Source organism: Mizuhopecten yessoensis, unplaced genomic scaffold (assembly GCF_002113885.1).
Source record: "Mizuhopecten yessoensis strain PY_sf001 unplaced genomic scaffold, ASM211388v2 scaffold11019, whole genome shotgun sequence".
NCBI lineage: Eukaryota > Metazoa > Mollusca > Bivalvia > Pectinida > Pectinidae > Mizuhopecten > Mizuhopecten yessoensis.
Genome location: NW_018408838.1, coordinates 497,900 through 522,309, shown reverse-complemented (window position 1 = coordinate 522,309; position 24,410 = coordinate 497,900). Strand labels below are relative to the sequence as shown.

Here is a 24,410-nt window from a genome sequence, read left to right as displayed (position 1 = left end):
ATATGCTAGTGTCGGTAGGTTCCATAAACGTTGTTCCATTTATATATAGCTCGATATCGACGAGGATGTTGAATAATATTTCTTTTTTCATGAAAATCCCTAAATTCAATTCTGTTTATGTGAGGATTAAAAAAAATGTAACATGATGTATGATTTGATTAGGAAATTGTCATGTCTAAGTCATTGCTTATGATTTCGCAATGAGAAATGGCTATTGATCAACTTTACGAGATCTTCAATTTACAACGAAGTACATTTTGCGTGATCTTCATTTCTCAACGAAGTTTAACAAATTTTTATGAATAAAAATTATATTTTTCAGTTTATGTTTTTTGTTTTGAATTTTAGATATTTATGAAAGCCTACCTGTAAATGTGTTGTACATTGTAGTTTGAGTATAATCTGTTGATGACCACCAGGTTTTGTTATGACTCAAACAACAGAGCTGGAATCGACCTGCTGTCATTTATTAAATGAAGTAAGTTGATATAATATGTTCGCTATATTTGTTTGTTTTGTAGCGTTGACACGTATCGTCTCAGGGATTCAGCGATTGAAGTTGCATAATGAGGAACGGTTTATTTAAAATTAAACATAGTACATGTACGTTAAAGTAGTTAATTTTAAATATTACCGTTTCATTCAAGCTATAGAATCTTCACTTTAACTTTAAGGCTGGTACAAACGGTTGAATGCTTGTAATGGCATGAGCTATTATTATGCGCATTTGATATTTACAACGTTTCAATTCTGCGGGTAAAGTAAATATACATAATTTGTTGAAATATCAGGATTCATATTTGCTTGAAGCAGGTGCTGATACATGCACATGTATCACCACAGGAATGATGAGCAAGGTTATATTTTTTATGCAACTTTTTCTCTTTCATCCCCTGTACTATTATCCCAGTTTGAGCTTGAAATCTGCGGACAAGTTCATTTAAAACTAAAAATATAACATCAGATCGTTTATTTAAAACAAAATCAGCTTTTATTTAAACAATAGATTCTTCACTTTCACTGAGGGCTGTAACGGAAATTGCGTATCATCGTCACAATGTGAAATACTTATGTACTGATATGCCATGGATGTTAACATTGAGATTTACCAATGTTTCAATATAAAGGATAATAAAAGCAGCAGGATAAATATTTGAAGCAGGTGGCGATATCACAATAGGAATGATTAGCAAGTTAAAAAGAAACTTTTCTTTTATCCCTTTTTTCTTTTATTCAATTCATTTCACGAAATTAATAATGCTTCACACGTTTTTATATGTTAAACATGAACATTTCTCTGATAAATTTGACACAAAATACATTTTAGATATAAAATAAATATGTTTCTATGATTATTCCTAATGCTTAAGAAAATAACAAGGTTAATCTGGACAACCTAGACAGGCCATGCTATATGCTATAAAGTACTGACAAAGGTACTATTAAATCGTTGAACATGTTTTGCCGTGTTGTCTTATGTATAAGTCGTACACAATACATGTTACTGCTACCCATGCTACACCATCAAACATTCCATAACATTAGGAGACACATGTGGGGGCGTTGCCTTTCATTTATTTTGATATGCGTCTTCGGGAGATGGATTAGAGTTGACTAATAACACTTGGCCCCGGTAACATACTTCGATAGTTTGACCATTCACTGAAGTCCATGATCTTATGATTATTTCATAACCTTAATTGCTTAGTAAATGTTGACATCGCCATTATTGTGTATACCATCCTCAATACGGTTTATTGGCCTCATTGAAGATCTTTCGAGTTAGTTAACTGCTTAGTTAATGTAGTCATCGCAATAAATTGTTTAAGCTTTCTAAATACTGTTATCTCAAAAGAGGTTATTTAATCAAGAGTAAACAATTCGACATTCCAATTTGTTAATCAATTTTTGTAATTAATAAATCTTCACACGTTCATATACATTATTTTAAGCAGTTAGTATAGTTAATTTGAATCATGCAATTAAGTAAGTATCCAATCTAAGGCGACCGGGTTGATATTTAATAAGTATCAAATCTAAGGCGACCTGGTTGGTTTCGCATTCGGTTCTTTTCTTTCTTGCTCCGTTTTTTCGTACAGGCTGTGTTGTCATTACGGGACCCTAGCCCTGACGAGAGGGGGTCGAGGTGTCTTGACGGAGTCAGCATTATCAGACCTGTCGCATACTGGGGATTGTTGTTTCTATCCGACCTGCATAATGTTTGGGAATATATTGGAGACTTAGTCTTGTCGGTAGATGTTTGCTCGAGTGCTTGGGAATGATAAGGAGTTGTCACTGGTATTCCGTTATCTGTATTTGATACGTGACATGTTTCATCGCATGTTTCACTTTTAATACTTTTGTCTGTTGTGTCCCTCTGTGGAATCCGGTTGATGTTGCTGTAAAATATTTCAGATATGCCTCTTTCGGGCGTATCTACCAACCCGTTTATCAGCCGAAGTCGGTCCTGTTCTCCACTACGAAGCAGGTCGTATTCCAGCCTGATCTTTGAACTATCATCAGACCTGGTTCTTGTGTGCCGTTTCTTTGTGTAAACTTTCTTTCGTCCAGTGTAGGCATCTACAACTGGCAAAGGTGTGGGCATCATTTCCAGTTCTGTTTTTAGTTTGTTTGCAGCTTCTATGTTCAGTTCAAGTCGCTGCGGTTCCAATAGAGAACTAACTTCATCTGTAGATACATCCGGAGTATGCATTATGTCTGTTTTCACAGTGTTGAGTCGTGTCGGGAAAGATCTGCTAGAGGCATGATGTCTATCACCTTCACCATTATCTTCGTTTAATTTATTGACAATGGATGTAAGCGAAAGCGAGATCGCGTTTTCTTTGTTATCAGTAATGACATTCGCGGAGTTTACTGATGTGAGGACTGCTTGAGTTGAAGATGACAGATTTTTCTCGGATTCGGGGTATGACCAGGGTTCGCTTTCATGGCTGGTCGCCGGCGAACTGTTTAGCCATGCCACAGTGTACGGAATGTTTCCGCCAAATGTCTGACTGCCAATACCGTCATCCTCTTCTAGAGAAGACACTGACTGCAAACTCACCTGACTCTTTGATCTAATGTTGGACGTGGTGCTCAAGTCACCAATGCTAGTACTAGTACTAAATGAATCTGAAAAGTTCGCCTGAAAACCTAGACTCGAAACGCGATTGCAATTACATGCCATTTGTGGACGCTTCCAATATCCCAGTTTCTCAGCAAGCCCTTTGTATTTACTCTCATGCAATGCATCGCGTAATTTTGAAAGTTTTTCTGCCCTTTCAGAAGATTTGTCTATTTGTGCGAAAACATATCCCCAGAATTCTTTACGAACTCTTGGTAGACTATGATCTGAAAACGACAGTAATGTATTTAGGTAGTCCATGTCTATGATAAAATGACTACATAGCTTGTCAGCCACACGGCGAAGATCAACATCCCGTTTGATTACACATATCAAACATTCTGAAGACCTAGGGCCTTCTTGCAGTTTGGTGGAATAAGCCTGCTGGATTTTTTCATGAACATGATTATTGTCACGTTGAAGCATCTTCATAAATTTACCAAACGTTGCTTTGTCCCTGGTGTAAATGGCATATATGAGCTTCCGTATCTTTGTTTTGTTATCCCTTTGGTAACGTATATCGGACACCTCGCCCTCCGTCAAACAGCTATCCTCTTGAAGTTCATCGATGAATGTAGTACCGTCTATCATTAGTTCCTTGACGATGTACTCAAAATGTTCCTGTAAACACTCTCTGTGTACACCCTCCGTCCCGCTTATGTCACCTTCTTCGCCTGTAAATTAAAACAAAGTGCGTGCCGCCTACAAGTCGTTCATTTAAAGGATATGGTCATTTGATTTGCTTATTACAGCTGTACTTTTTACTAGTATTGCCATGAGAAAAAAGATGTTTAGATAAAGTTTTCAACACCATTTTCCAAATTTTTATCGCTAGAACATGTGGAAATAGAGGGAAAAAAGAAGGTTTGGAATGTTGGTAAGTTCATGTAAGGTGTAAGGTGTAAGGAAGATGATATATGACTATGAGACTATAACATAAACTTTTGTATACTTTTTGAAAAGATCAAGAAAACTTATTAATCGTTTTGATATACTGTTAGTGCAAAAAGGAACTATGTCATGCTTGGTTTACTATTTACACAGCTTATCAATTAAGTTATGTCGTACTGAAGTCTCTTAAACATGGCAACAAAGAGAGACCTGGCAGCTTAATCAATAAGTAAATCAATGTTATAATCAAATATTTAACCCAATCAAATATTTAAGATATATGTATATTACCTAGTTACAATTAACAAGTCTTTCCTCTTTTCATCAAAAGAAAACTCGTTATATTTTCAAAAAATAAATAAATACGTAAAAAAAGATACAAAAGAAAAGATTGTGAACAATAGTACTATAAAACGGACTCAAAAGAATGATGTTGATCTTAATAATAATTATAATTATATGTGTTTTTTCTACTTTCTAAAGCAAAACATTGTTGATTTTCTTCTTTCGCCCTCTAGTCGGCTGTATTGATAGCCCTGCAGAAAATATTAAAAACATACTGATACAATTCAAAGCTATACAGAAATTGTTCGACAAAATAATTAGACGTTTCATGTTCAATTGTGTTAAATGTGGCTTACACTTTTTTTCTGCGATATATTTAGAGTAAATGTTGGTAGCATAAAAGATAGATTTCTGGCTGTACCTGTACGTGTGTGACCTGGAGGTGACCTTAGTTGCGACTCGTAATGTCGCGACACCGACGGGGAAAAGACATTGTTTTCGATGCGATGATTTAGTACATGGAGAAGAGCCTTAATGCTGCCCATGCTGGCTGTAAGCTCGCCATGCATTCTCGCTATGTTCACACTGTTACTTCTTGTAGCTTCTTGAAGTTGTTTTTGAGTCTCCAAAATAGTCTGAAATTTTAATAGACCATCCATAGTTTTATAATTCTAGCAAAACAAAAAAAACATTGCAAACGTTGATTAATGTACATGTATATAGTAACATATTAAGCAATGCATTGTGTATCAAAAAGAGAAGACGACACAAAGAATGAAAGTGAGACTAACACAAAAGGAATGACTACAATAATACTCAGTAGAAGACAACACGAACAATCGAGAAGACACCAAAATGGAAGGGAGGACATTAAATTATGAACCCCCAATACCCAATCAAATACGAAACCTGTCGTCGTGTCTTCCATAAAATTAGCAAAGTATGCTGGGCACTAGTAATCTAACATTAAGTGAACATGTTAGTTTAAACAGTTTTTTATTTCCTATTTTTGCACATTAACAAACTTCAAAACATAGAATAAGGAGGATGGGAAAACAAGCTAAGGGCTTATCCTAATTCCTCTCCCCTGAACATGTTACAACAGCTGAAACATGACACAGGTTGTTTGCCTGTTCTTTTAAATGTTAAGTTAAGGTAGTTGAAAATTAGCGAATAAAATGTGAACTGTAAACTCCGAAAGAACGGCTCCTTCCATACTGCGCTTGTAATGACGAGAGGAGATTTAACGATCCTGATATTTGGATCGTCGTCATTAATATAAACTTTTGAAGTTAGTGGTTATTTCAGTAAGCTTTTGATGAATTTGAGATATTAAAAGTAGTTCATTGTAAATGATATCTTGATTACATTTGTGGAGAATACATTCTTAATTCTAATCAGTCTCTGACAAAGCACCATCAATGTATCGGAATGTGAAGGTAACGGACTGGTCATTCTAATTATTCTAACTCTGGTGCAAATTCAGATATATCTATTATATATTTAAAAACAGAATGGCACACATTGTACACCCGATTGAAGACTAAAAGGCTTTTGGAAATATTGTTTTAGCAAAAACATCGCAAATATTTCAAATTTGATAAAGAGCCGTACGTATATAAGTACTTAGGTTATAGTTGAAATACCCAAACACATACTTATATACTCCCTGTAATGGGAATTGTCATCGACAATCAACAAATTATAGAAAGGAAATCCCCAGTCTGTATATAAATGTATAACTTGGCTGTTCCGTCACTTGTCATAACTAGTCAGAGTTTTACACGTATGTGTATGTGTAGTTATACAGGTAAGATACATTGCCACGCACATTCAAAGCAGTTGTTCCGCTTGAAATCTGTACGTTTCATTATATCGGTTATAATGACAAGCCATCTCGTTCGCTGAAGTTTTTAGATATAACAAATAGCAGTAAGGTACTTTGCACTGCTGACTTCCTGGTCTAAAATTAATTCTACATACCTGAAGGTATGACGTGGTATCTGCCATTGTTTGTTGTAATCGCACACTACATTATGCCTTCTATGTATGTACCTGAAAACACAGAAAATATTAAAGTCAAATATGGAAAATACATGTTATGAAACTGTTACACAATATCACAAGGACAGGAGATCTAGAACATACAATTCCACCTGTGCTGATGGTTGTTTAGGGTGACCTACTTTGTTAAAGATACATTGGATATTCATTTTATCAACTTAACAGGTTAAATACCCTTACATTATCAAATCTACAGAAAACATTCCCTTAAGTAACAAGTGGAAATTAGTACATTATTCATACAATCATCTTCAACGACAGGGCTGTCGGTTTTCATCGTGACCTATTATTGACGTATGTGTGTGTATTATGGCGGCCATTTTGTCCGGTGTTGTTATTACAAAACTCACGTGTTAATTTTACAATACCTTATCAATCTTACCTGAATCTGGTCATATAACATTATAATAAGTTTCACGGAACTTTAATGTACAAATAATAACTTTTTTTTATTTATTTTTATTCGAAATGGATTTCAATATACAGATACACATGTAGTAATGCAGGTAAAGTAAAATGTCAATCTTATTTTTACATGAAATAAACAGGTGTTAAGGCAATTATGGGAGAGAAATTCAAATTGATGCGGGTTTGCGAGTATCATGCTTATTCTACCTACCTCCAACATTATCTTTGTTGAATACTGATCTCATATGGCGATTATTGTCTGAATCCGGCCATGCCGTTATCATACGCCTACGCCCGACACCATCCCGTGTAGACTTTTTGAAAAGTTAGCACTCGATTGGTATATATATGAACTCTATTTATAGACATCCGGGTTCCTTGGAAAAACCCATTTTCATATATATATTTTAAGATCTAGACGACCGGAAAGTTTTAAGTCATTTTAATGATGTGAGGACAAAATGTAAGACATAATCATTTTGAAACATTGTCCTCGTCAGCTTTAAACGTCCTTTGATAAAGATAATACACGTTTTGTTATTTTCTTATAATATAATTATTCTTATAGAAGATTTTGCTTCATCCGATCTTGTGGTTAATGCATATTGTTAATTTTGAGGTACACCTACAATATAACACGAAATAGATGCATCATCTTTTTTGTGACTACACAATAACCATACTGAGGTCACAGGATACATTGAGTCCACTGCTATATCTTTCAATGTTTAGCAATGAAATTGTGAAAAAAACAGACTTTTAGGGTATGCTTGAAGGGAAGACTTAAATAAGCAACACAAAGTTTTGTCTTTTTTTTTTAACGTGTAATTTCAGCATTAACTATTGATTGCTATGAATTGGATAAGTGAGTTGATGTCACATTTGTGTTTGTAAAAAATCCATATATATTTACATACCATTACGTTTTATGTAACAGGTAATGATCCTTTTGAGATTTTTAGCATGATTTGCTTTTGAATTTATGTGACTGTGTGTGTGTGGTTAAATACAATTACATAGCCACGATGTAGCGCGATTAATCAGATTTAGGACAGTATTTCTGATGAAATTCTACTGCTATCATTTACGAATCTATTGTTGTACTTCGGACATGATGAAGCATTTCAAGCAAATGTTTAGTTTTCACCGTTGTAAAATTCATCCATCCATATATAATGCCGAGGGCTAGGATGACCAGTTTAAAGGCCAGACTTGATAACACGAACAGCCATTTCACCCTTGTACACTGTAAGGAGTTCATGGATGACTGTGAGTAAGGTAAGTGTACACGTATAACGTGATTATTTTATCATTTCTTGTCCGATGTAGAAGTAACCGACTCATGTGGGTAAACACCTCTTGTACCATACATCTACCCTCCAAATAAGATGTTGACATGTTTGTTTACTTTTGCTATTAAAGAATGATGTCTAATTGAAGGAAGTAAAGGACACTTTTGTGTATTGCTTTTAGATAAGCCAGTGAAACGACCTCCTGTCCAGGACCACAGGTCAGATAAAGAGTGCTTTCGCAGGGTTATCCAACACCAAATGAGTGATTTATCCTATTTAAAAAAAGATGTATCCACCCTTGGTGGGCCCCAGTCAGTTGGTTGGATATTATTTGTTACGGCTTCAGCTTAACACACACATCAGCATAGTCAGAAGTATTTCGAATGAAATAACTCTTGCTTATAAATTATTCAAAGAACTCCTTAGGCGTTTTCTTTGTGTTATATGTTGTGTTTGTTCGTGTTTTGTCTTGATAAAGGGGCGGATTGCCTCGAAACTTGGACAAATTCTCTTTTTCCACACTGTCACTTTTAGTTATCTGTTTTTAAACATACATGTATATACTACGATACCAGGATAATACAGATGCTGAGATATCAAGATAAACTGTATCGCCACCTATCTATATATCACCGACTGAGTCATTGTGAATACAGAAAGGGCCACGACCTGAAATATCGCTATCAGCTGAACACTCATTTACACTGTAAATACGTCTGTATTAACATGTATACGTTTTTTTCTCTGTCTGTATGACTAATTAACTAACTACCATAACTCTATTCTTCGTCAGTTGAAGATGCAGATGCTGGCTTATGATCTACACTCGATGACCGTACGTACGTTTTAGGCATTTGTTGTTTATTCGTGTTAACATTGTAATAAGTTTCCATTGGAAATATATACCACATTTTCAAAGTTCTCTTTTACAGGACAATGTAATTTACTAATGTAGATACCATATTTTTGCCTTGTGCACACTTTAACATGTTTATTCCTATTCAGGTTATGTCAGCATATCTTCAAATATTTTGGCGATATTCATATTTAGCTTAGGTTCAGTATCGTTTAAATTGTTATTGCATTTTGTGAATTTCTATCCCATATTCGCATTTTCGAAAACCCAAATATATACACTAACATACATTCGTTAACGTGAATTCTATTCTGATTTTATTCTTTCGTACCGCTCTTTACAGTAGTAAAAAACTATCAAGTGATACGTTTGAATTGTAGTTGATGGTTTCAGTACTATATCATACGGTGTGATTTGTTTTTCCAGTGCCGGTCAATTACAAAAAGAGAAAAGCACAATGTTTAGCATCTCCAAAAAAAGAACTGTATTGACATGAAAAAAGCATGGCTGCTGGAACTAAGGAAACTGAAATCAGAAATAACGACAGCACCATGGTAAACAAACAGCTTATCCGAGGTCAATGTGTTCGAGGAAAGCAGAGGCAATGGCAGAAAGACGCAGCAGATGACTGTACGAGATCCAATATGTACACTAAGCTACAGTTAGTGCAGGGTGAACATTTATATGAAACATTAAGGGGGGATAACCAGCCGGAGTTCCACATTTACGACTCTATGAAAGTGCACGATGGTCAAAGAATTTATTGTAGATATCATGGCGAGCAAAAGGCCCTGGGGAATAGTTGTTTAAAGAGTAATAAGTACCAGGAACACAGTGTACCTGTAGAATCCTCTACTGGATCATACCTAGGGAGAAGAGCTGTCGATATTGATACTGCTGAACAGTATTCGGACACTGACGATTACGAGACGATTCAACCTGTAGAAGCACCGACCACTCAACAATTAACAGTTTCAACTCGGAAATGCATGTCTGATAAGCAAAATACAGATGTGTATGAATTAATTTGGGAAGATGACAATAGCATAATTTCGCCACACCCGCCTAAAACAATGTCTTCCCACTCGCCTTCTACCCTCTTGAAGGCAGATGTATGCAAAACGTTCAATAGTGTGGTCTGCTCCTCGGTACATTGTCCAGTGTGTGTCCCTTACTGTCCACTGGCTGGACCAGAATCCTGTACATCCTGTGGACAAAAAATAATTGTTCAAGATGATGACAGTGACTATGTTGAGATTGAGTTTGAAACTGAAAATGTGGCTTGTAACGAAGATCGCGTATCCTCGTCTGACCAATACGGGTCTGATGTTGAAAGGTTACAGCAGTGTAGCTTGCTATCCCGCGATTCCTTCTGTCGCAAAGCGTTTAAACGAAAATGAAACGTGCATTAATCGTATCAATATCAACACTTCTCAAACAGTCGTAAGAGAGATATTGTATGTTAAATGTCGAGGTGTTTTATTAAAAGAAATAATGTACTTATTTGATTATTGCCGATCAAATAAAAGTGGATGTTTTTTATAAGAATAAATAGCTTGTAAATTCCTGGGCAGTGTGATGAAGCCCGACAATATTGTAGAGTGAGATTGCGTACCTGCCATGTTAAGAATATTGTTAATATATTTCTCGTTTACCTGCAGCGCCACGTTAGCTAGCTGGCCACCACGCGATTTTGCATGACCTTTGTGGACAGCGGTGTCCGGCATACCACACTAACCAGCTATATTCGACCACTGTACTAAAATCACCAGCATATAGTCAATTAAACTGTCAATCTATCAATCAGGTTAATATCGCCAAACTGACATAAAACACAGCTCGATCCGTAGCCATGACACACCAAAGCGATCAAATTGACCGTGGTAGTGAGCCGTTACTCAGGAGACTACACACGTATTGTTAACACTGGTAATTGTGTTTTCCTCATACATTTATCATTTTCCATTTACCGTTATATATTAAACACATGTTGTCCTTTATATATCCGAACGAAAAATAATTGAGAATGATTTTCATATATAATGTATTTTTATTAATTGTACACTCAATATGCATAAAAGCAAAACGTACTATTTTTCCACATGGATCCAATTTAAACATAGTTCTTTACTCCAAATTAAACATTGTACAGTATGAATATTATCAACATGCTCTCCTTCATTACATATATCGAATTATCAAACCTCAAAAGGGAGAAAAAACAACAAAAAGTAGAGAATACCACAAACAGTTTGTTTCACTGAAATTAAGAAATAAGTCTATACGTATTTCATTAAAGTCATTAAAATATTGAAACAAGTCTAGCTTCTAAAGTTGATGATACAGATATTATGTAAAGAAATTAAACGTATTCTCACAAATGTTTAAAAGCGACTTCAGAACCTTTACCACAAAGCAAAGGAATAGGGCAGGGCGAAAGTTTGATGGAAAATGCTTAGCACTAGTTTATAAATACAGAATTTGTTATCGTGGTTTACTGTTTAATGCAAAATATAACATTGTACAATTCAAAGCTTGAGTATAATCGGATCATGTATAAGGGGAAAGAGACAATCTAAAAACAATCACCAATGGATGACATACCGTGCTTTCTGTTGCTTTTAACATTTGGTCGCTTACACGATCAATGTAGTGACTTTTCCAGGTCTCGAATTGTGTACGATATCATAAATTTATGGAGCATTAGCAGGAATCTAAGCACTTTTTAAGGATATATTGTTAAATGGAAACAGCAATTAACTGAAAGGATATTTAGCTAGATACATGTAATAAGGAGTCATCCAAGTTTGGCTATTTATTGACGAAGTAGTTGAGTGTTTACTATTTCAATTAGAAATTTAATTTCAAATGTTAAGTGTGTACTTTTCCATTGGGATTATCATTACACGAGAATCACAAAAGATTCGATACATGAGGACAAAAATCTCAACTGAAAGGGAATAGAAAAACAAACGAGGGATCTGAGGAGACATCAAACAGAAGGAAAAACACCATGGTCCCCTTCCCTACCACACTCTACAAAGTGATGAAATTCAAACTGAAAATTGCTCCCAGGAACGGTGTGGCAGGTTTAATTTTAAAAAGATATAAAGCTTGTACCGAGTACTATTTCACTAATAAATTGCAATATCTTATCACACAATTTAATCTTAAAGAAATACGATGTAATTCAGATTTGTATTATATACAAAATGTAGCTACATGTATATTAAATTGGAAATATACTCCGCCGAGAGAAAAACAAGACAAAACGGATTTCGAGTTGCACATTTGAAAAAGAAAACAACACATATATCTAATATTTGATTGTGATATGTGATTATGAAATAATGATAATCTGAAGTCTTCAGTGAACACTGTTAACTTATTCCACAGCAGTAACGACAAGTAAAATTGGAGAGCTAGAGAAAAATAAGAAAAAGAAAATGAATTCAAACTATAGGGAAAGTTCTAGCCTGACACTAAATATATCTTTAGTAAGCACAAACATGGTTCAATTGTCTCGCAAACAAAATGTGAATACACTGTGCTTGTTTAACACTGCCACATACATATCTGAATGGTGAAATTCAGAAACAAGTATGCGAATGCACGTAAACGATAAAAGGCGTACACATATCACACAAAGCTTAGAGACATGCTTGACCTATCACTTCCTCACAAATACGGTTCTGGAAAACCCAGACTCATTATGCTTATACTAGTTCATGCATAAACATGACACCTGATTCCAGGTGAATGCAGGCATACGTCACCGCTGCCTGTGTACAACCAATACAATTCCATAGTCGTCTATTAACATTGGTGTGTGGAGCAGCGATCTGAAGGTAGTCCACGGTAAGTAGATATATTTTGTTTGAATAATTTGTTTACCTGATCGAGGAAGTCATTAGTGTTTTCAGTATGTGCTGTTTTAGGTCGTTTTAGTTTGCTCCGTAGGTGACATGAGGTATGCATGTATAGTGTGAAGTCTTTTGTCAAGAGTGAAAGCACAACAAAGACGTGTCATGTCTAGCATTAAGGGCCTGACATGATTCTACATTCTAATTTCCCCTTGTTCATGTTATGTCCTAGTTTCATCGATTTGAGTTCAACCTAGAGTTTTGTGCACAATTCAGTACTGTTATTGTCCATAGTTATAACAATGCTTACTTTAGCTGATGCAAATTGTCTTATTCACTTTCAATTTCTATTGAATTTTATATTTTAATAATTACCATGCACTATTTCACTTCGTTTATCTTTTTGGAAGGAAACGTCATAAATATGCAGTGTAATAAAACGAAAGGAAAGTTATTTGTACCACTGCTTCATTATGCATGTAATACGTGATACTTATATACGTAGATATCTGTGGAGCGGTACCATTACTGATACTATTAAATGTTATGTACCCGGCAGCCGATATAGATGTCTACCTGTGAGGTGGTTGGTACAATTACCATTACCCTACTTTATGTTTACCTGTCAGTTGGGCAGTACCACGGTTTAGTATATTAGTTGGTCTCTACCCATCAAACTGTTGGTACTATTCCGTTTACATAAGATATATCCACATGTATGATAAATATCAGCAGTCAATCTTGATCCAAGATGTCGGGCAAAGCCCTTCCGCAGGGATATAATATTTTTGGGTCCTCGTCACGTTCATATTTGAAAATAGGAAGTTTGAACGAAAGAAATATAACCGTCATGGTGATAAAAAATCTGTCAGGCTGTACCACGCCCTGTTTTATATGGAGGTGTCAATATAGAGTGGTACTCAAGTGTCCTGTAGGATACGATGTTATATAATTTACAACTGTAATTGTGTTTACAAAGGGGTCGCCACATATTCTGTTACTATGCAAAGTCTTCCATTGTATACTCATGTGAATATGATCTTTTTATGCTGAAACGATTGTCTGCTTACATGTGTATTTTTATGGCAAAGTTAAATAAACCATAGATTTACTATATCTTTGATAACCTGCATTAATTAAAAATGTATATGTACATATCTAGCTGGTTGTTTAAAAAAAGTATCTGTATTAATTATGCATATCTAGATCCCATGTTGTAATACAACTATGGCCATATGATGACGTAACTGTATGGTTAATGCGACAGGTTTCATTTCACGATCACTCAGGAGTAACGAATTGGCTGACAAGTGTTTTTATAAATCACAAATTTATGCGTTAAATAAGTTTCTCTATCAGATGTATTCCGTCTATGTTATAAGATTCTACACGATTGTTAGTATGACTTGGTGTCAAACGGTACCTTTTCTCTCTCCTACAATGATACAATTAGTGGTTAGAATTTGAAGCGTTTCTAACGTTATGTTTTTGGTTTTTTTATCCAGTGTATAGAATATATTTTCAGATATTCTTTCTAAAAATACACAAGAAATAACAAGCAAGCATTTAAAATTGAAAACCGTAATTAAAATAGTACATTGTAAAAAACGGTCTCAAAGTGAAATAATTCATATGATATGTATTTAAATTTCGACAATATGTACATTATTCTGAGAGAAAAGCAAAATATATTATATTTTGCAAGAGGTCTATTAAACGGAACAAAAGTGAAAGCGACGTAAAATGGATACGTTTGCAAGGTATGCTAAAGACACAGAATCCTTCATAGATACAAAAATGAATTTTCAATCTTATTTTAGCTTATATCCTTAGTGTGCCAGTTGTAGCACTACAGATGTTGTCGAACGAAGAGATATAACATGCCTTACATTGCGTTGCATACGAATTGTCTAAAATGGGCGGACATTTAAGTTAATAATTAAGGTTCGAAATATAATCTGTATTTAGTTAAATAAAATCGCATATATGCATTGTATATCTAACATCGCGCAGTGTTAAACTTAGCAAATGGAAAATGGAAAATATTCCAACGGAATTATTAATGAACCTTGCGGAATATTTTAACACAACATACACTTCTATTTAGAAATTTAATGTGTAATATGTTATGCATAATCTACAAGATCCAGAACTTATTGTAATTTATAACCGGCGATATTTTTTGTTTTTATGGCTACATGTATGACTAAGCCTGTCACTGTGAATCCCGCAAGTTTTAATATAATCTGTGTCTAGCCGACAACTTCACAGGCCTTATTCTGTATAGGCAATGATAGTAAATACCAACGGCAATACAGATACGTCCAAGTTTGTATATACTTTGTAGGTAAACGTTTTATTGTTATAGATATCATTGATACGCACTGACATCTCTCATAATCACAACAGTACTATTAGGACTATTGACTGTCAGGAAGTTTTCTTTTTGATGAAAGTATCATACGATGAAAAAAACACCAGAGCCATTGACCCAGACAATGCTGTGGTATGATAGTTATAATGTAACCGAAAGTAAGTATTTTCAATCAAAATCGGTAAAAATAAGGAAATGTAATTATAAATGAATGAATTAAGTTATTAGTTATTCATAGTCGAATAACTCCAAAAGATATTCATGCTTCAGCTATTCTGTTATACCTACAACTTAAATATATTTATAGAACTTTGTTTTCACTTATTCAATGGAAAAGTACAATTTCTACCTAAGAATAAGAATAAGACGAAATATATTAGATAAACATGTACAGTTACTCAATTATGATTTTAAAATGGAATCTTAGTTGTCTATGACAGTAATAACAGATAGACAATATCGTAGGACACGCAAACCTGAAATCGAGGCGATAGAGCTCTCTGAATGGATAAGTACGAATATATGATGTGATATATGATCATGATATGCACATCAACATTAGGATTTCAGTTCATTAGTAACAATATAATTGTTCATTGTCTCGTATTTTGTGTTGTGTAATTATAACACGTTTATGCCTTGACTACCTAAAGAATTTTATAATGCACAATTTTCATTGTCCGCACTGCGATGTTTAAAAAGAGATAAGACTTACCTGTGTGTGTTACATGTACCTTGATAACTTAATCATTAGTAGATAGCGTGTCTTAGATGGTGTCGTCTCACGTACCATACATTTGGTATTTTCCTATATACAGGTAAGGTGTTGGGTGTATGCTAGGTGAGATTTGGTGTCAGTTAGAGAACAATAAGAGTTAATTACAGGTTCAAGTTCAAGTTCTTTATTACTTTAAGTCGGTTGACTTATCAGTTATAACATATATACAAAACAATACAGAGACAATATACAATATGATACACACACACACACACACACACCGTGGAGAGTGAACACTAACCAGCAATCAGCTCAGATCTCCTTTTGTTTGCTTGTATTAAAAATTTGCCCAGATTTCTAATGTCAAACTATAGTCTGTACTGTAAAGTGTCTGACAATGTGAATATGAACGTATACATAGGATTGATGTTTGGTGTAAAATTTTATTTATTTATAAAATTGTTTCCACTTCATCTATTAAAGTCTTCATCATAATAATAGGGAATATCAGATTAAATGTCCTTACTTTACATATTATTACAATACAATACAATTTCTTTTATTTAAGTGTCACATATCGATATACATTAAAACTACAACAGATTTTACAAAAGGTAAAAGCTATTTTAAAATTTAAATCGATCAGTTATCGACATTCATCCAAATCTGGCTTATGAGACACTAACAGTCATTATCACACCTTAAATAAGTAAAATCACTAACACTGTATACATACTTATATAAAGTTAAAACATAGGCGCTTGTGATACGTATGATATAAAGCAGCGTCTAAAGTCGATCTTGTAAAGGTGTAGAATACCGTCAGGTTTCGACTTTTAACTTCAGAAAAACCACAACGGAACTTTGTTAATGTTTGTCTATGGCCAACATGCATAATATTACTAATATAGGGTTCAGTGCTCAATTCATTCTTATATGTACGATATGTTCTTGGTTTGTTCCCATTAATATGGCCATTGTCATTCCACAGGCGTCGATACCAGTCATTTACATCCTCCTGAGAAAACACACGTCTGGCTTTACGGAGGCACTGTTTAACATTGGATTTCAGAGCGTAGAAGTCGTTCAATGATCGTTGATGGAGTAGTTTGTTAACACGACATTCCCAACTTCTCCGTTTTCATTTTGACCACTAATGTATTTTATAGACTAGTATATCGTGAGCGGTTCCATTGATCCTTAACCAGAGCCTACAAACCTCCACTTTCTGTTCCACGTCACAGGAACTCCAACCAAGATCGCCATTTGTGGCGACATTGGTCGCATTTCTTCCGGTTTATTAATTATCTGGTCAAGATTGTAACATCCTTATACCATTTTTGAATACATTGGTCATGTAAGCTTATTTTCAATGAATGTTACACAAATATATAAGTTCAGCCCGAGTAACTAGTATTTCATTAATATAATGTAATCATTTGAAATGACAACGAAGGGTTTTTCACGTTAACTGTACATCATACTGTACACATTACTCCATTATTTATGCAGTATGATGGTAAACACATGTTCAAAGTAGTTTTCATTAAACTATTATTATTCCGTCTATACTGCATGCCTACGGTGCTATTAACCAAAACTTTATGACGGTATATGGTATGAATTGTTTTCTTCAACTTTATTTTACGAAGTATTTCCTGTAAAGTATAGAATACATGTATGTCTCAGTAGATTAAATACTTCTTTGCATTCATTGAACCTGGTAGAAAAAGAAATGTTCCTTCAGAACAAAGACATTGTAAGGAATGTACCTCCACAGACATGAAAGATGAATTTCGCTTCTGTTCATTTGTAGTAAATTTCAAAATCTCAGAGTGCGGTTTTCCGACTATTCAGTTGATAAGTGTCAAAAATAGTAGACAGCTATGTATATTACAATGTAAGGAAGTTTGTCTTTGAAGCTATCAGAACCTCTTAGTTGATTATATTGTGTATTATGTACATCATCTCTATATATCGTTTTTTGTACACCATGTACCACATATGAGGGCTAATAGCCCAAGCTTTGAATAAATGTTGACAATATTGACATTTGTGATATTATGATAAGTGAAAATTATAATTATTTTTCCTATCCACAGTGTATGTCTACATAAAATCAGCTTGAGATTGATATTTTGCAGACATAACTATAAAATAAAGGAAATATGAAAACAACATTCAGTCAACTGTTATTGTATCAGTTGTAATTTATAGACAATGCATTACAGAATTTTAAACAATCTTTGATATTAAGATTAGTTAATGAATCTTTACTTGATCAACAACAATTTAAGATTTTAATAACACGTAGGCGGCTAGTACTGTACCTGTTATAATATATGTAAAATCGTTATTATTTTCAGGTTTAATACATTTTTAAAAATATTTTATTTCATTTTAATATTCACATTCATCTACTACCACGTGTCATTATAATTCTTTACAAAGAAAATGGAATATTTCTCTGATTAAAAGTCAATCGGAAATGTTATAAAAACAAAACTTGATATAATGTGAAATAGAATTTCATACATTTTTATTTGATATTACTTTTATTCTTTTTCTCAAAATGAATAGCAAATGCAGATTTTTTTGATTTTTTTAGCCACCTGGCTAATATCTCCCTATGTGTGTATGCCTGTGTGTGTGCTGGAGATGTAATGTGTTCTGTTTGTAGTGCTTCCAACGGTATCATTTATAGTGCCACCTCACTTGAATGCTACAGCACAGATACCGTAACACCCACCCCAGACCATTTTATACTCCACCTGGGTTGTTAGAGTTGTGTGGGCAGGAGAATAACGCTTTCTCTAATATTCCATGCGTACGGCGACTTCGGGGATCGAACCCCGGCCGCCTGCTTGGAAGGCCAGAGTGTTAACCACTCGACCAATCCGCCCATTTATATAGCAATAAAAAGGCCGTCGCTGTTACCATCCAAGAAAAATATTGGGAAAATACTATACTTTTGGCCCCTACTTGTGTTTTGTTGGTTTAGACACAATCTTCCCCTACGTAAGGCCCACTCGAATTTATTTATATCAAATAAACACAACGCGGCAGCCATTTGTTTCCTTTTATGACTTCTAAAAGTAAACTTACGTGTGATTTACGGCAGGTATTTGTTGGCGTAAGTTACGTGCGGTTTTGGCCGTAATTTACGGGTACCCGTAACTTTATTTACGTGCACTCGTAACTTACGCGTGCGTCGTGAAACGGACCAAAAAAACTTACGTACGGTGTATGTGTACCCGTAAATTTACGTACGCCTCGTGAAACGATACCCTGGTTCTGACTATATTTACTTCTTGGAAGGTGAATGTTTCTCCGGCCCTTTATTGTACATTTTATAAACTAGATATGCATACATATCTCTATTGACTAGGTTAGCTATGGGTTACGAGATATGGGCGTGCTGAAATAACACCGAAAGCATAATATACTGTATGTAGCTATAGAAATTATGCTTGCCACATCCTGTCGAGCCTGTTCGTGACAAAGAACAAAATCCATGGGGAAAACGTGGTTCTATGAGTGGGTGGTGATATTTCAAACTTCAAAGATAATAGTTTATAAAATATAGAGTTGATATGAACTCAGAACTGAAAGTTCAAAAAGGAACGTTCAATTACTCCCTTTCCAATCATGTAGGTATTTTAAATAGGTAAAAGCTAACGTTTGGGTTTATAAGTCACTGCTGCTTAACTTCGCTTTAATATGAACACGGATCGGACGGTTCCCGATTGATCATGGTTACATTTATTGTCTTTAAAATGTTGTACCTTTGTTTTCTTTTTCAGATGGATTATTCAAAGGATCAAATAAAATTCATATTATGTGATTTAAATAACCTATCTGCTGCTGAATTGGAACGTCTCGGGACAGAGCTTGCAGCCATGAAGATACAGTCGGCAGTGAACCAAATGGAGAAAATCCTGGGGTGTGCAAGCACGCGCGACCACATCTCACGCCCGGCATACCTACCCGCCGCTAAGAGAAAGAGACACACCCCAGTGGTGCCTACTCACAGCCAGGACAACTGTAGTGACGGCTCCACATATAACCTTCAAGTTAAACCGTGTGATAGAGGTTTGTCACTTGTCTTTTATTTGCTCTTAGAATAAATTATATAGTAATATTACAATATTTTTACGTCGTTGGCGCTAAAACGGTATCAAAATGTATGGGTGTCAAATGTTTCCCAGTGTCTTATAACAATGTTATACTATATAAATATGTATAATGCACCCGTTTCCATTAACAATATCGATTTGTGTACATACAAATAAGAGTTCAGCATACATATGTGAACATGTAATTCCATGTTTACTATCATGTCCATCAGAGTCCCCCTGTCAACAAGAGGAGCCGTACCAGACGGTCTTGAGAGAAAATCACTTGCATTTGATGAACGACTTGCAGTTGGATTCAACACAATTACTGGACCAACTGTTGGAGGAGGAAGTCATGTGTACGGCCGATGTGGAGTCGCTCCGGCGGATACGTAACAGAAGGAAAAAGACTAGGACACTTCTTACACAATTGGCCGTATACGGCCCAAAAAAGTTCGAAAAATTCAAACAGGCTCTACGCCTCTCTCATTCGCATCTCTTCGAGAAACTTGTTAAAACTGAATCTAAGGATAAAAGCATGTTTACCACCAGAGAGTGTCTGGCTTGTAAAATTGCCCGCGACGTGGACATCGGTGATGTTGTGGATAGATTGTACAGTTCGGGAGTGCTTCTACGGGAGGATGTTCAGTATGTCCTTCAAAGGCAAAGTTGCCGGGAGTCGTGGATTGTTATATTCAAATGCACAAAAGATGCTAAAAGTAACGGATTAAGCGTTCTATGGGAATGTTTGAAATCTAAATACCCAGAACTAGCAGAGGCGGTCCGAACTGAAACAGAATACATCAAATGCAACTGTAGAAAAGCTATGAGGAGTGAAAAAGACAACAAACAGCAATCACTATTGCCCATTAGTAGGACTGCATCTGGACCTTACAATGTCATAGACAATCCATACATGTCCATGCCACGCGACCTCAGTGCGTTGACAGACACGAGCGAACATACATATGAAAAATGTGTTGATGGTAGTGAATGTTTAGAAGCGCCAATTTATTGTAATGTAAGAGATATTGGAATCGACTTCAAAGAGCCACTTTACGAAAACGACACGTTGAAAGACCAATGTGAAGTTAACGAGTCCTCTAATTCTAAGGATAAGAATGGTAATGAAGAACGATACACGCGCAGTCTTTCCTGGGATAACGCTATGTATTACAATTGCGTCGAGTCTATCAGTGGCGAAGAGGATCCTACATACCTTCACCCTTGTGAAGTTGATAGCATGTCTTGTCTAAATGGTGACCGAAACGGAGAACAAGATTCCGGATCACGACGGAGTGATGAGAGCACTGAAAGTGTCATTGTCAGACGTGGTGCAGTAAGACGCAGATATGGAAGGGAGTCTAAATAACTACACGATTGTGCTGATCATTGTCTGACAACTGAATCTCGTTAAGTTGGCCGTTGTCCATATTTGGATGAAATGTAAATAAGATCATTGGATATTAATATTTTTTTACCGTCACAAATGCATTCTTTTTTCATTTGAAACTGCCTTGTTTCTGTGAAATCGTGTCATCTCTTGCAATAAAGGCATACATATAGGATGGACATGTCTTTTATTTTATAACGTTTACCTTTTAAATGTACATTCAAACAAGGTTTTTTAACTTTGAAATATTTTATTACTTTCAAGACAAAAAAACAACAACACCCGTGTTATTCAAATTATTGAACCACTTTTGGCAACGAAAAGCTCTAGGTTACAATTGATATATTCATTGCTGAAAGGACTCGCTTTTACATATGATCTAACCTGTCACGAGTACTTATACGTAGATCAATAAGTACGTTTCCTTAGTATTCCTGATGTGGTTGTGATCTACGAACATACAGTCTCAAGCAGTGATATAACTCCTGGACTTTTTCTACTGGTTCTTTTTCATTTGACTCCATTTAAATATTCCCTTTCCTTGTAGTTTGTCTTAGTTTTATCGATTTAGAGTTCCATTAATGTTTGACAATATCAATTTGTCGACAATTTATGTAATTTTAAATGATAATTTTGTCAATTTTGAACAAAGGAGAGGCCAAGCTCAGAGAAAACATCATGGATTTATTGTCATTTCAATTAAAATGGCGTTCAGGACGAAATAGTGCAATGCTATTCAATTTATCAGTTGTTTATCCTTGACACTAGTGTGTGGCGTACTTGTCTGTGTGGGAATGTGTTCTAGTTCGTACGAATTTCAAATCCAGTTTAATTTGTGTATGCATAATGAGAAATTAATTTTATGTCTATATACATTGATGTAAATACATATACGTGTAAGTATATGATAACAATAGATAATGTCTTTCTGATCAACTTTAGGTTGATAATCATTCTTTGATCACTGCTTAAGCCTGCATGTTCGTTGATACATAATCATCACCTGCATGGTCTTCCTCATATGAATGGCTCAAAGTAGTATAGACAAGTAGTTAACAACGTCAACGAACTGAAACGTAAACCACATAGTTTGACTTAGTTTATTATATGTAAAACCTCAAGTATTTGTCCAAGTTTCTCATTGACCTTAGGACATTAGCGTGCAGATGGGACAATAAGATATGAATATATAAGCATTCATGTGTATATTCTAGACTGTTACTGGAGGCGTTACATGTAAGGTTTAAAACCTGCCACTCTAAAACAGGCCACACGATGTTTGAGCTATAACCCTGATACAATGTGTAAATGTTCCTTTTCAAGCTAATCTGCGTTACACTAAATATGGGCATATTTAACAAAATCTAGGTTGGTCAAGAAAAGAAACATGTGCAACGACACCGAATACAATAAAACACAACCATCATCGACGGGAAATGTTTTTTTTTCTTTTTCGTTTATCAACATCTTTGAATGCTTTTTAGTTGTCATACTTATTATTCAATTTCTTATTTCCTTTTTCACCTGAATGGGATTAAATCTACTACAAATATAATATTTCATAAATCATAAAACTTCCTTCTAAAGATTTTTATTTCTTGTCATATATTCTCGAAATTATTAAACTTACAAAATCTAGTTAAAGTAACCGTAAATCTTTATCAAACTGACGATAACTTGTATTACCAATACTCGGACAGGATACATTTATCGTACAACACGGAACTAACTCGGACTGAACAGACACGGAACTACAAGGAAGTAAACGGACACGAACTAACTGGAACTAAAGGACGCAGAGTTGCAAAAACCTAAGGAGCCACGAACTTGCAAGAACTGAGGAGACAACATGAATTGCGAAGACTTTAAATCATAGGAACTGTGGAGACACAAAGGAAATGAGTGGACACCGAAACAAAACACATACCAGAAGTAAACCAAAAAAATGTAGAGATAATCTTGAACAATAAATATTCCCTTCATCACATCTGGGTTTCGTGTAGCATGAATATAAATAACAAATAAAGGGAAATAATCACCCAATAGTTTTATAGTTTATCTCCCTTGTTGCATTACCAAGTTTAAGTTTATAACAAAACTTCTTCCTTAGGGTATCTACGAATGTGACTTAATGTAAAGAATGGAACTTGGAAGGAGATTTCAACAATGTAATAACTTTCACGTTTTTCTTGTTTGATTATTTTTACCATTAGTTATCTATGCCACTATGACAGTATATCATTACCTTATTGTTTGAACTCCGCGTTTTACTGAGAACAGTAAGGTTAACAATGGTTTAAAATTGATTTAGTTGAATTGGTAGATAAGCATGTTATAAAGCCTTGTCTGTGAAGTTATAAGGATTAAATATCGAAAAGACAAAATTGCATCCATTTCAGCTGCACTAGATGTGTATAGATGGTTATTCAATATACTATAAGGATATAGCATCCTACACCTTGTTTTACTGATGGAGTGAAAACTGTAATCTGGTAGAACTACCCACTCATCGTTGAGATTTGACAGCAGGGTAAAATAAATCAGACTTTTTCGACAAATATATCCACACCAAATCTAATTGGGAATGTCCATCGAAATAACTCGTTCTGTTCATTTTATAAATCATTCTTAATGAACAGGAACTATGCACATAATACACGTTTTCTATCAAACTTTACTTTCTAATAACACAACAAAACATGTAGAATTAAATTGTCCTATTTTTATTAGTAATTAAACATCTAGAAAAGTAAATGTTACTTCGTATTAATTATACAAGCATGGCACTTTGTAACAGGAAAACAAAAATGTTTGATTAATTGTCACTTTATACCAAGAAAATACAAATTATTTGATTAAATATCACTTTGTACCTGGAAAACATAATATTTTAATTAATTGTCCCTTTGTACCAAGAAAACAAAATGTTTATTTGATTGAAAATTGAAACCAAGAATACAAAAATGTTTAATTAATAGTCGCCTACGAACCACAAAATACTTTAGTAAATGTCATTTTGTACCAATG

General features: G+C 34.8%; 3 protein-coding genes across 4 annotated transcripts; 2 read left to right on the top strand and 1 right to left on the bottom strand.

Moving 5' to 3' along the window:
• Positions 1 to 420: 420 nt before the first annotated feature.
• Positions 421 to 7,118, bottom strand: LOC110464675. The gene is made up of 4 exons (XM_021520013.1): positions 6,984 to 7,118; positions 6,284 to 6,355; positions 4,722 to 4,935; positions 421 to 3,798 (listed from the first exon to the last, which is right to left on the bottom strand). Exons 2-4 carry the CDS (start codon positions 6,308 to 6,310, stop codon positions 2,021 to 2,023), a joined length of 2,019 nt encoding a protein of 672 aa, XP_021375688.1. The 5' UTR covers positions 6,311 to 6,355; positions 6,984 to 7,118; the 3' UTR covers positions 421 to 2,020.
• Positions 7,119 to 7,855: 737 nt separating this feature from the next.
• On the top strand, positions 7,856 to 10,481 carry LOC110464679. The gene is made up of 3 exons (XM_021520017.1): positions 7,856 to 8,050; positions 8,858 to 8,899; positions 9,347 to 10,481. The coding sequence occupies exon 3, from the start codon at positions 9,424 to 9,426 to the stop codon at positions 10,318 to 10,320; it is 897 nt and encodes a 298-aa protein (XP_021375692.1). The 5' UTR covers positions 7,856 to 8,050; positions 8,858 to 8,899; positions 9,347 to 9,423; the 3' UTR covers positions 10,321 to 10,481.
• A 2,175-nt stretch (positions 10,482 to 12,656) lies between these two features.
• On the top strand, positions 12,657 to 24,245 carry LOC110464676. Of its 2 annotated transcripts, none has more exons than XM_021520015.1 (3): positions 12,657 to 12,778; positions 19,679 to 19,967; positions 20,224 to 24,245. In XM_021520015.1, exons 2-3 carry the CDS (start codon positions 19,679 to 19,681, stop codon positions 21,360 to 21,362), a joined length of 1,428 nt encoding a protein of 475 aa, XP_021375690.1. In that variant the 5' UTR covers positions 12,657 to 12,778; the 3' UTR covers positions 21,363 to 24,245. The 2 variants fall into 2 exon arrangements, with proteins under 2 accessions (XP_021375690.1, XP_021375689.1); XM_021520014.1 differs by lacking the exon at positions 12,657 to 12,778 and adding an exon at positions 13,337 to 13,369.
• Positions 24,246 to 24,410: the final 165 nt, after the last annotated feature.

Coding starts and splice junctions, on each gene's coding strand:
- LOC110464675 (XM_021520013.1), bottom strand. CDS start 6,310: ATGGCAGATACCACGTCATACCTTCAG. Junction 4,936..6,283: donor ATACCACGTCATACCTTCAG/GTATGTAGAATT, acceptor TTAAAATTTCAG/ACTATTTTGGAGACTCAAAA. Junction 3,799..4,721: donor TCCAGGTCACACACGTACAG/GTACAGCCAGAA, acceptor TTTAATTTACAG/GCGAAGAAGGTGACATAAGC.
- LOC110464679 (XM_021520017.1), top strand. CDS start 9,424: ATGGCTGCTGGAACTAAGGAAACTGAAATCAGAAATAACGACAGCACC.
- LOC110464676 (XM_021520014.1), top strand. Junction 19,968..20,223: donor AGTTAAACCGTGTGATAGAG/GTTTGTCACTTG, acceptor CATGTCCATCAG/AGTCCCCCTGTCAACAAGAG.